Here is a 12,562-nt window from a genome sequence, read left to right on the forward strand (position 1 = left end):
TAGAAAAGTGCTTTATGTCATCCGAGGAGATAACATAGAATATTATTCCGGGATAAAACTCTTTTAATACCTGAACGAATTCATTAAAAGTTGAGATATCTCGACCCTGCGCAACAGCCCTATCAGCACTTCTTTTGCAAGTTCCCCCAATCCCATCGGGTGCACCTTTTCCGTGTCCTGCCTCGTGATAGTTCCAAGTTGTCATTTTTATTTGGGGGTAACATTTGCAAAGCTGACTTCCCAGAAACAAAAACATTTTTTTATTTCGGTACTGTGTGACCAGACTGTCACTTAAAAAATGGAGAGTCTCTATACCTTACCTACTGCAGTAATCACTTAAAATTGGATTTAAATGCGCCCAAATGGCGGGTGGGCCATGATCTAAATCTTCAGAAATAGTACAGAAGCTCTTTGGAACAGCTTTTGTTTCTCCTTTTGTGTAAACCACTGTTGTATGAAGTCTGTAAGGCTTGATTTAAGCTCAGAAATACTTCTGTATTGATGAGTAATTCTAGCTTCATGAGCTAAAAATAATGGCAATTTTTTGTGAAGGATGGCTATTAACTCCTTAGTTTTGCATTCGTGTGGTTGTTTGGCAATTTTTTTAACTGTTTTGTCCTGTTTGGCTCTTTTATCAAAGTAATTTTGATTTAAGTTAACCCATTAAAAGTATTGAATTACGGCTATTCGGATCATAGTTTTTAAAATGTGGCATCTCAGTACTGCAAGTGTTGCACTGACGAAAAAGGCAATCTTCGTTTGCATAATTACAGCAAATATCTTTGACAATGTCCATGGGTACTTTTCCAAAGATTATATCATTTTTGTGAAGACAGGATATTAAGAGTTCCATATTTGCATGTGCAATACATTTACACGTTTTTCGGTCTGCCACCTTCATTTGTTTGACCCAAAATGGTCGAGCGCGAGAAAAGAATGCATAGCTAATTTTATTTTTTGGATACAAACGAAGAAATTTATTAAACAAATTCTTTAATGTATTTGAAAGAAAGCGTTTTTGTTTTGATACTTTATTTTTTGTTACGAAATATCTCTTACCCGGACACATTCTACTATTATCATCAGATTCTAAAAACAATTCAATTTGTTTTCTTATACCGGTTAGCTGTTTCTTTTTCTGACAGCATTTTCGATCAAATTTCCTGAGTGCAGAGGAAACTAAATTAGGTGTCTTTCTATATCTAATAATATTCGATAAATGCGTTTTAAGTTTGTACTTTTTTATTACATTACCATTTAAAACCTTCTTTATAATTTGCTTATCTTTATCAGATTTTAGTTGCGAATATGACTCCTTTAGCTGTTGCTTTATGACTTTACCAAAAAGAAGGTTTTTCTTGACCTTCTCAATTGTGGGTGTTTCTACAACATTATCTAGTAGTTCATTTACTTTTGCCATTGGGGATCCAGCCTGCACACTTGGTTTTGATGTGTTGCTTGTTCTGGTTTGTTGTTGTTGCATAATCTTTTATTTCTTTTTCTTTTCCCTATATCTTTTCACTTTGTTCCTATTCGCAAGTATTTGTCCCACCTCTTTTCGTCTGTTTTCTAAATATTCATGGTCACCTTCATCTTCTGAGGAGACCGGGGGGTGTTTTCTTGAATCCTGGCAACTCCTTCTAGTTGGTTGTTTTTTCTTAAACGATAGTTTTTTGAGTTTTCTTTCCGTTTCTTGCGTTGCTGTCGCTTTTGTCTGGATGTTAATTCACTAATTGATTTTTTCACCTTGTTTTCCTTTTGCTTTATATATTTTTGCCTCTCTTTTTCTCTTTGTTCTTCCTGTTTTACTGGATCTTCACGTATCCTTTTGCGGCGTTCTTTTTCTCGTTCTCTTTTTTCTCGTAATATTTCTTGGCGTGATTTTTTATTTTGGTTCCGTTGTCGTGCCTGAAAGTAAGTAAAAACAGTTAATTAAAAAAGAGGTCTATTTAAAATAATATTTTATGTACTTTTTTCTATTTTCATCATTCCCGTGGCAAACTTATCATTCCCGTGTCGTTTAGATAACACGGGAATGACGCCACGGGAATGATATTTTAATTGTATTTTTTAGAAAAAATCGATTGAGGTTTTAAAAAGGCTAAAATAATTATAAAAAATATATTTAAACAAAATAAATCATTGTAATTAATGCAAATTATTTTTTAAAATATCAGATTTCCTATATTTACTTACCATGGTAATTACGACACAAAAAGAAAAGCTCAAAATTAAAAAAAAAAGGAATGCGATCACTAGAGCAACTAATTTGATACTGCCGGCTCCCCGACCAACGCCGCAATATATACGTTTTGTTTCAAGGACTTGCGCAAATATGTTTAAGGTTTAAATCGTGAATATACAAATATACACGGGAATGATGACGTCTATACGTTACAAATTTAAAACGTATATAATTTTTGTTTTGTTTTAGATATTGATGGATATAATAATTCATTCTCTTTTAAAGAAGTGTAAGTCGTTTAAGTATTTAAGAAAAGCAGTAAGATTTTATTGTAATTAAACGAATAAAGTCTAATTGAAAATAAAATTAGCTCTTAGGAACACACACGGTAATGATATTTTAATAGCATTCTTAGCAAAAAAAAACTTGATTTAATTTTTTTTTAAATAAAAATATCCTGCAATACAAAAGCAAGTAGGTTATAATATATTATGAAAAATATAAATATATTTATCTAGATAATAATGATTATATGTAATAAAATGTAAAATTACTCAGTATTGGTAGAATCACCCAAGTGTCTTTTAGTGGGTAGTGTGAAAAAGTCTCTTAACATCTCATAAGTGCAAGGCGAGGAAGTATATAACATAAAAGACATCACAATGGTTGATGGTGAATAACGTTTATGCTTTGACAGGAGATTTATTTGATCAATTAAAAAAGTAAAAGCCTGTTACAAAGATTGTTAGTTTTCTCAGATACGTCCTCATTCGAGTCCTCATTATTATAACAATTGGCTAATTCTGAGGCTGATTCCAAATCACAATTATTATTAATTAAAATAATGCCTCTCTTTAAGCAATTTACGCTTTTTTTAAGAATATCGCTAAGTGATTCTTGAGCTGATGGCTTACAGCTAGGAGATATATATCTAGACAACAAATTCTCTAGCTGAGACCACCTATTTACTGTCAATTCAAAAGGTAAAATCCATTTCAGGTCAATATGGGTCAGTTCATTCCTATTTATAAACACTTTTACTTTCATGTCGCTCTCTACTATGACTTGATTAGCGATATTTAAACAAGTATTAGTCAAATTTAAGGTGTAAAAACATATTTTTAAATTATCAACTATTTTTACATTCCACAACTCTGAAATATTATTTTTTTATGATAATTATTTATTATCATATGAAAATTTGTAATAAGATCTGATCGTTCAAATTCAAGATTGTTGAGTTCAAGACGATGTTCATGTTCTTTATTTCTTTCTTCTGGACTCTTTCGAGGGAGAGGAACCTTTTTTGAAAGATATCCAGGTAAATTTGGAAAAATTTGAGGAACTGCTGAAAGAACTAATCGAGTTTTAGTAGGTATTTTAGTTGTTGTGCCATTTGGCAAAAGATAAATATCCTCCCGAATGATGTCAGTGGGGGCAAAATGCTTAGCACAAACAACAGAATGCTTAGTAGGAGTCCAGTTGTCTCTAGGAATTGCTTTCAGCCATTTACCTTTAATTTGCTCATCTTTAGGAAAACCTTCAGCTCCCTCACCTGCATCTAAAGATCCCTCACCTGCATCTGAAGTTTTGTAATTGGATTTGCATCCAGGGACACAGCATGGACTTGGCATGTTAAAAATTTACAAATATTATATAAACTTACCTACTACCGGCTACTACAAGTCCTAACCCTGGCTTAAACTACTTAGTTACCACATATTGTTTATAAGTAGGGAGACAAATACCTACACCAATTTTCCATATTTCTCCCTATGTATAATTAAGCTATAAAGCAATATATTATTATTCACAAACTAACCAAATAAATGAACTACCACAAGTTCAAAATACAAGTCACAAAACCATTTTAAGCAAGAAAGCCAAGAAACACATAATAATAACAAACCCACTTTTAAAACGTCATTTAGCTAGCCGGCCGGTAAATTTTGTTCGACTTTTAAGTTCGATTATTTAAATAACTACGCAAAATCCACATTAAACAATATAACTAGAAGTTAAAGTAGGTTTTTAAAAATTGAGTCTTAATAAATAGATAAAGAAGGTTGTGGTAAATGCAAACCCGTTTGTCAAGATGTCATCAGCTAGTGCTTGCGGTGTTGCCATTTTAATTTTTTTAGAAGCGGTTCTAGGAATTAAAAAGTTCATAATTTTTTTTTGCTTCGAAGATGTTATTTTTGCCCTAAGAATAATATATATCTATTTTTACTTTTTATTTTTAATCCAAAATCTAACATCAATAGGTTTAATTAGCATTATTATATGTGTTGATATATAGCTGAAAATTTGCTCTTTTGAAAATGCGTGTAAACTTGACAACAGAGAATCGATAAATTTGTTTGTAAACAAAACACCCCCCTTGCCCCTGTGCACATGTTGAACACAAACAAATTTGTTGTTTACTAATTCTAGCCTTTTAATTTTCTAAGATCGAATCTCAAATGGAACTAGGTAGGTCATGTGGTTGGAATAAATGATGACGGATTGAAGATAAAAATAATCGAATGGAAACCTAGAGACCACTTCGCGGCACCGATGATCTGAAGTGAATTCACACGAACTTGATGAATGTAGCACGAGATAGAGAGACACACCTTTTTCTTGGGAATAATCTAAATAGGAAAGAAGACTTTTGAGATAAAAATTATCACGAAATGTTTCTAGCCAAATTTACAAAATTATGAATTATATATTTTTATGCTTAATATTTAAAATAACTAAGAGCCGTTTATCAGAGTGATTGAAATGAAAAATGTAGGATTTTTTTTTGATAATACTCACTCATTTCCAAAATATTAATTAAAAATTGAGTTTCTCTGGCTGATGCTGTCTTCCAAAATCATATTTCACATTTTTATATTTTAATAAATAAACTATTAATTTAAAAAATAGGAGTATCCATAGTGTGCACGTCTTAAGTTCGCTATCTTTAAGAATGTAAATTTTAGAAACGGTTAAATACGTCTGATGATGCTGGGGCGGTACACATGCTACCAAGTAATTAATAATCGTAATGTAAGTTAGAGACGTTGACCACACTTTAGTACTTTCTTGTTAAAAGTAGAAGAAAATATGGACGACTACTTTCACTTTTTTCTACTTTATTTTTAAAAAGCCGATAGTTTTTTTCTACGAAAACACAGGCTATACGTGCTGTATAAATCGGATAATATAGTGCTTTTTGCAAGAAATAAGCACTATACTCTAGATTTACACGAAAATGAAATAATAAAGAATGTTGCTTCGGATCACACTCCAACACTTGATGAAATAATTTAAAAATCTTAAATAGGAATGCTCAATCCTAATCACAAACCCAAATTCTATTCAACTTATGCAAAGTTTACAGAATAAAATACAAGTTGGTTCACTCGGCGCCAGCTCTTTGAAAACCATCGTACAAATCGGCCATCGGCAAAAACCATCGGCCGCTTCTGCAGGTATGAACTATAAAACTAGTGTGGAGACCGGGGCAATAAAAGCCAAAACTTGGTCATTGAGTAGGGGAACGCTGGAAATTTCATAGGCTCCTAATACCAATACACGAGTACATATTTGCATCAATTTACCTGTTTGTACCTATTTGGTCATAAACATATTTGGGATTGTAGGATATAAAACTAGGTATATAGGTTATTATTGTAAATGAAACAACGATAATAATTACAAAGACTGGTTAAAGTTTTATTAAAATAAGTAGGTACATTATAAATGGACGGAGAGCCTGACTATTTTATTGATATAATAACTTCATTCTAAACATATTTTTTAACCTAAATACGAAACACATCAACTTATATAAAAAATTATTTAGTATGATACATAAGTACTACGAGTATTTACAAATGTTTTAATATGTTGCTTACATAAACATCTTTACCTTTTTTTTAGATTTTTCTTTTTTAATATCGGCATTTATAAATTTTAATGTATAATAAATACGCACCCTTATGTACAAACTTAAAAAATAGTCAATGGGAAATTCATTACAGGGATGCTTAAAGGTAATGTTAGAAAATAGTTTTTTAAGATTATAGCCAATTGCTTCTTGCGCTGATAATTTATTAAATTCAGCGATGAAAATACTTTCTAATTTTATTATGTACTCAATAATGTCTTTTGGAGGTATGGTTAGATCACCAAATAAGGTATTATTTTCATATGCTTTTAATTTACAATAAAATAACTCTTCATTAAACAGGGCATTTGACTCAGTTGCAAAATTATTGCATATATCACAGGAGTGACCTGAGAGACATTTTTTAAATAAATATCCAGCTACATATACTAAAGCATTTTCTTCTGCGCTTTTTAAATTTACATAATCGTTGATAAAAACTCGAAGAGGAATATATTTAGTGGGAGAATAATTGCATATATTATTTCAACTCTTAATAAAATCAGGTTTTAAATTTAATAGGGCTTTAGCGCCATCATCTATACTATTAGCTGTTTCGTCATTATCTAAATATTCTAACGCAAAAACCTTTTAAGAACTTTTAGCTAGTTTTTAAAAATTAGTACCCTGATCTGATACAACCCCAAAAATATTTAAACCGGTTTTGCGTATCCTTCCGACAGTTTCAAATGAAATATCTTTTAAATGATTAACAGGTGCAGATGTTTACTCTACATTCAATTACTTTAAAAACAAACTCGTTAAAACCTGGATTTATTACCCATTGTTGCGTAAAATGGTTTAATGTAGATCTTGGTGGTAGAGGATAAACTGTGGACATTTTTTGTAAGCTTTTGTACCCAGAAAAAACACACTTAGAGCAAACTGTTTAAACTCATTGGTATACCTGCGTCCTTTTGAGTCCTTATTCAGCAATAACATTTGAGTTTTTAACAGATTGCATGTTTCTTTAGAAAAATTTGATTCCAAAAATTTCAGAATGTTATCCATTGTAATTTCTGTTTCAAGGGTTTTTTTGCAAATGTGAGTAGTAATAGTTTTTTTCTAGTGTTTTTACTGTCTGCTTAAGTAAAACTTTCCTTGGCGTATCTGCTAAAAGTTTTACTGACGTTTGGGTTCCTGCAACTAATTTTGCTAGTTAAGATTATATATTCAATATTATGTATTTAATTTATATGAAAAACTTAACTAATCAAATCTACGATGGATTTTTAAGGCGCAATATTTTTATTTTGGTATGTTAGAAAAACATAACGACTATTTATACGTAATGTTATATTATAGGTATTTTGATTTAAATAAATATCTTACCTTTTAGTAACGGCTGCTTTGGCTCATTTACTTTGAAGGGCTCTGCCTGAACAATGGCATCAACACTGACTTTAGGAAAATGTGCATCGTCTACAATATGTCCTATATTGCAAAGCAAAATAATAGACGAAGGGTCCTGTTTTTTAGAAATGCATGTCCTATATAATTTTAATTTAAAAAATAATTTAATTAGGTTTGAATTTATAAAAAAAAAACATACCTTTTTGGGTAGGTACTCCAATCGATGGGATAGCATACGAATGAATTCGGGTTTTCGAGGAATTTGTAAAACTGTCATCATTAAAATGCAAACTACAAATTCTAATACGGTTATAACATTGCGTTGGAGTATTATCCGCGTATCTATGGGATCCTATAAATCCTAGGGCATTTTTCCAAGCTTGACACCTAAAATTTTTGTTTCATTTAAGACTGCATAATATTTTATAATTTTTTATTATTTTTTTTTATACGAGTTATTTTAAATGTTAGTCGGGTAATTAAATAGAAGGTTGAGTTAAAGTAATATAAAAATAATTAAAACTCAATTTTCATAATTAAAACTTATTTAATAGAATCTATATTTGGTACATACCTTTCTTCATCTTTAGGGCACCTAAAAAACGATATCTGATCTGTCATTCCACTTTCACAACCATCCACTGAACAAATATTTCGATTAGACATTTTATTCTCCACACAATCAATAAAATCCACCCTATACACCGAAATGTGAGTAAAACTGAAATGGGCTTGACGCGCTCGGTATATATCGATAAATAAATGTGCGCCAGACCTGGTGCACCGGGCAGACTGGGAACTGCGGGGTGGATTTTGAACGCCGACCGGAGTGACCCAACTTGTATTCTATTCTGTAAACTTTGACTTATGTAACTGTTAGGTCCCACTAAATTTTTAAAAAATTGTCAAAAAGTAATTGAATTGAAAAGGTTGTCTGTAAAAAGTTCTACTACCACAATCATTACTAAACTTAGAGATTCTCAGTACGTTATAGAAAATAAGAAGAAAAGCAGTATATTCAGAAAAATATAAAAAAATAATAATTGCTAATTATTTTCAGTGGTCAAGAGCCTTCAGCGGGCTCATATCGGCTTGAGAAGGACATTTTTATAGACGACGAAGAACAACAAGAAGAAAATGATTTATTGCAGCAGAGTATGTTTGTTGATGAAGACTCGGATGATGGCTTTCATCCGGCGCATTCTGGAATAGACAAATCATTGGAGACCCAGTTGCCTTATGGTTTTGGCAAGATCGAGCAGGCTAAAAATATACAGGTAAGAAGTTTTTTTTCAATTTTTAGACCATTTAGTAAAACATCGTTAAGAGTCGTTTTAAAAATCTTTATGTACGGTTCATCACGTTTACAAGTAAAAGTCTTTTATTTATTTATTTTACAATACACAGGTAAATACGCCCATTTACAAGGCGGAAAACGATTTATTAATAGTATACAACAATACAATAATAAAAAAGTCTTAATTACATTATACACACATGAGGAAAAAAAATTCTTAAATAAATACAAAAACAAATAGGAAATCCAACATGGTCTATATAGTTTAGGTGAAGTTACTTGGTCAAGCTCGAAAATTCAGTATGTACAAAATACAATAAACATACTACATATAGGCGTTAAAATAAACTGCAAAATATATTACGATATTAGTGATCGATCCCTGTATATATTTACGGTCGGATTCGAGTCTTTCCACGGCACCCCGGCCCGTTCAATATTTGTCAGATAAAGATAGGCAGGTTCGGCGCGGATAATGTGAAACAGACGAAGATACAACATTCTCTCGATGCTGCTGTGATTGAATTGTGAACGGGCCGGGAAGATTAGCCAGTGAAACAAAGTCGCGCGCTCAAAAATAGGAAATGCAATTATTTTATACATTTTATTATTGTTATTTTATTTATATTTTTGTTCAAATAAACGAATATAAGTAAAATATTAAGATGTATTGCGTTCTATTATTTATAAACGTCATTTTTTACTAGATATTATACAGGGTGCGGCACAAAGAACGAACGTTTTTAGGACAGGTAACGATGGGCCATTAGAGAAGGGAGGGGTGTGCGTCGGATTACATTCGGTACCTTGACTCAAAGCATTTCAATTCAATTCAGATTCGGATTGATAGGTCCCTATTTTTTTGAAGAAAATGGGGTTACCGTTTCAGTAACGTCTGAACATTACGTTAATATGGTTAACACCTTCTTTATCCCCGAGTTAGAGAGAAGACGTATTGACCGTTTGTGGATTCAGCAAGATGGAGCCACAGCACACACCGTCAGGGCATGCATGGCTATTCTTCGTCCTTTGTTCGTAGTTTGTGCCAACCATTTAATTTCAAGTTTCGGTGACGTTTTATGGCCTCCTCGGTCCCCGGACATGTCCATGTGTGATTCCTTTTTATGGGAGTACCTTAAGTCCCGCGTCTATGAAAAATCCTCGTACATTAGATGAATTGAAAGATGCAATATTAGTGAAATCAATAGAGATGAAAACGGTCACCATATGCCTGATATTCTTTTCCACAACGAAAAAAATCCATCGGGGTATTATCAAATGCTATGTCTTTGTGTATGTTGGTCTACCAATTAATTTTCCCTAAAGCAAAAACTAATAATTTCTTGATTATTTCAAAAACATCATATTCCTCTAGGGTGCCGCTGTTTATTAAACGGCGTGTTACAAATTCCTAGCTCACTATTGGGATCTCGGTAAATATAAGAACATGGTTAAATTTAGGGCAAAGTTGCGCATTTTTGAGCCTAAAAATGTGAAATTTAAAAATTCGTATAAAAAATATTTAAATTAAATTTTTTGTTGGGGCCTCCCCTTTTGTACGTGGAAATAATGTTTCGAAGAATCAACCATTTCTTAAGATTTGTAGCAATGTTAAATTTTGTCAGTGTGTTTTAATTAGCATGGTGCAGACGTGGCTCACCCTAAAATCGGTTTCGCGTTTATATTATACTGTAGTTCTTGTTGTTATTCTATTTGTTATATACTGTTGATGTTTTGTTTTATTTACTTTCGTCTGAACTTTAAAGAATAAAAATGTCATTTTGGCGGCTTTTTGATATACTGGTAATAAATCGAATAGTTGTGGTAAATATTTTTAGGCATTTTATAATGTGTTAGTTTATGAACGTTTTACCCATCAAATTTTAAGAGACCCCAAATATATTTTAAACCTAAATTAAAATTTTTTAAATACAATATACGTTAAAAGATATATCGTTAATATTTGCTTAATAAAAATAAGTCTTAAATACAATAATTTACTTGAGGTATAATAGATTTTTGTATATACCCAGGAGCTGAGGTTTAATTTATTGATCTCTGAGCTCGTTTTTTCTTTTCAATATCATACCTAACTTTAAATTAAACTTGAAAACGATGAGAAAACTTACTTATTTAATAAAAATACCTAATTTGAACCAACTCGGTTGTTATATCTACTACGGTTATCAGGGTTGGTTAAATTAAATTAAAAATATGAAAATCCGCGAATAGTCACAATACTTTTTTTATAATTTGCGTTGATGTTGTTTGATTCATTGATAGTGATAAACTGTAAAATATAAATTTTACAGGTGTAACCTGTAGACCATTTCCAGAAAGAATTAATGAACATGGGAATGTTCTACTACTAGTAGTCGAAAGGCTGATTTAGTTAAATTTATGGCGAGAGAAAAACATGCAAGTCCCTTTAAAGGACACAAAAAAAATATTAGTAGCAGTAATAAAGGAGCAAAAGTTCAAAAACGAATATTTTCTAGACAGTTTTTTTCGAATCGTATGGCCATTACATTTTATGATTGTTACTTACTTACTTATTGGATTAATTGCTTACCTCGAGTTAATCCAATTATAATTCATGTAGAATCCAGTTCTGAAGAGATGGATAGTGATGCTGAATAGGTATGCATTTCTGGACGTACAAAAATCTGGGTGCAAAATTTTGAATTTGTTATATTATATGTGCATATAACAAAAATTATATGCACGCCAATGCCTCATAAAGAAAAAGCCGCGTGCTAAACGTTTTTAGTTTTTATGCTTGTCCAAGTAACTTCACCTAAACTATACCTATATCATATTTAACAAAAGAAAAAACATCTAGAGCAAGAATATACAATATAATATATATACAGGGTGATTGATGGTTGATGGTACCTTAGACGTTTACGGAGAACGGAAAATATTTTTTTTTTCAATTTGGCAACATGGGTTTTATCTGATGATCTAACGTTTAAAAATATTTTTAGCGATGCAGCGTTGCCGCTTATACCAAAAAGTAGTGGCAACTTTGTTATTTTAAATGGAATACCCTGTATATTTTTTTATTTTCCGATCCGCTATCACTTTATGATTGGTTCACATTCATTATATTATTTGCTGTTATCTAATCCTGATTAAATCCTAGTTTACTTTGGGTTTCTTTAAGGATATTACTGCAGGCTGGTCAATTATTGTGTATTGTATTTTTTTTTAAATAAATTTACTTTTATTTATTTTTATATGTGAATCAGTGTCTGGCAAATGAATTTTTTAGTTTTATTTTTTTTTATTTTACTTAAAATTAATGTGACCTATTTGCAGTAGAATAAGTTGCCTAATACCATACAAATACTTTTAAATTATAGGTATAAAAGGGCTTAACAAATTATTTTTATGACAAATTTAATCAGAGTGTGAAATAAAGGAAGTGGTACTTACTTTTTACCAATTCTGTTATTATTGCATCTATACACAGTACATCACATCTGCACCACATTGGTTTTTTAGATTGTGTCTGAAGGAGTGGAGACACCACATGGAAGAGTTTCTTGTCCATGATGGAAATCACTATTCAACAGATACAATCCTACCGACTGCGCGAATTATTTTTTTTGTGAATTTTTTATTTAAAAAAATACAGAGTGATATGGTATTATTAGACTGAGCGTAGAACTAGGATTACATATATTTATACGTTTATAAAAGCTGATCTAGCAAAATAGTGGTATTACTGAGTAAGTATTTGCTAAAAAAAAATAATTGAAATCGAGCAAACATTTTTTGCCATATAACTCGTGATTCACTACAA

General features: G+C 31.3%; 1 protein-coding gene across 2 annotated transcripts in view; it reads left to right on the forward strand.

Moving 5' to 3' along the window:
- LOC126745147 (nuclear pore complex protein Nup98-Nup96) overlaps positions 1 to 12,562 on the forward strand; it is a 139,045-nt gene that overhangs the window by 83,643 nt on the left and 42,840 nt on the right. For both annotated transcript variants that reach the window (XM_050452868.1, XM_050452869.1), the window contains exon 14: positions 8,518 to 8,734. In XM_050452868.1, coding sequence (XP_050308825.1) covers positions 8,518 to 8,734 — 217 coding nt within the window. The remainder of the gene's footprint in view (positions 1 to 8,517; positions 8,735 to 12,562) is intronic.

This window comes from Anthonomus grandis, chromosome 15 (genome assembly GCF_022605725.1).
Source record: "Anthonomus grandis grandis chromosome 15, icAntGran1.3, whole genome shotgun sequence".
NCBI lineage: Eukaryota > Metazoa > Arthropoda > Insecta > Coleoptera > Curculionidae > Anthonomus > Anthonomus grandis.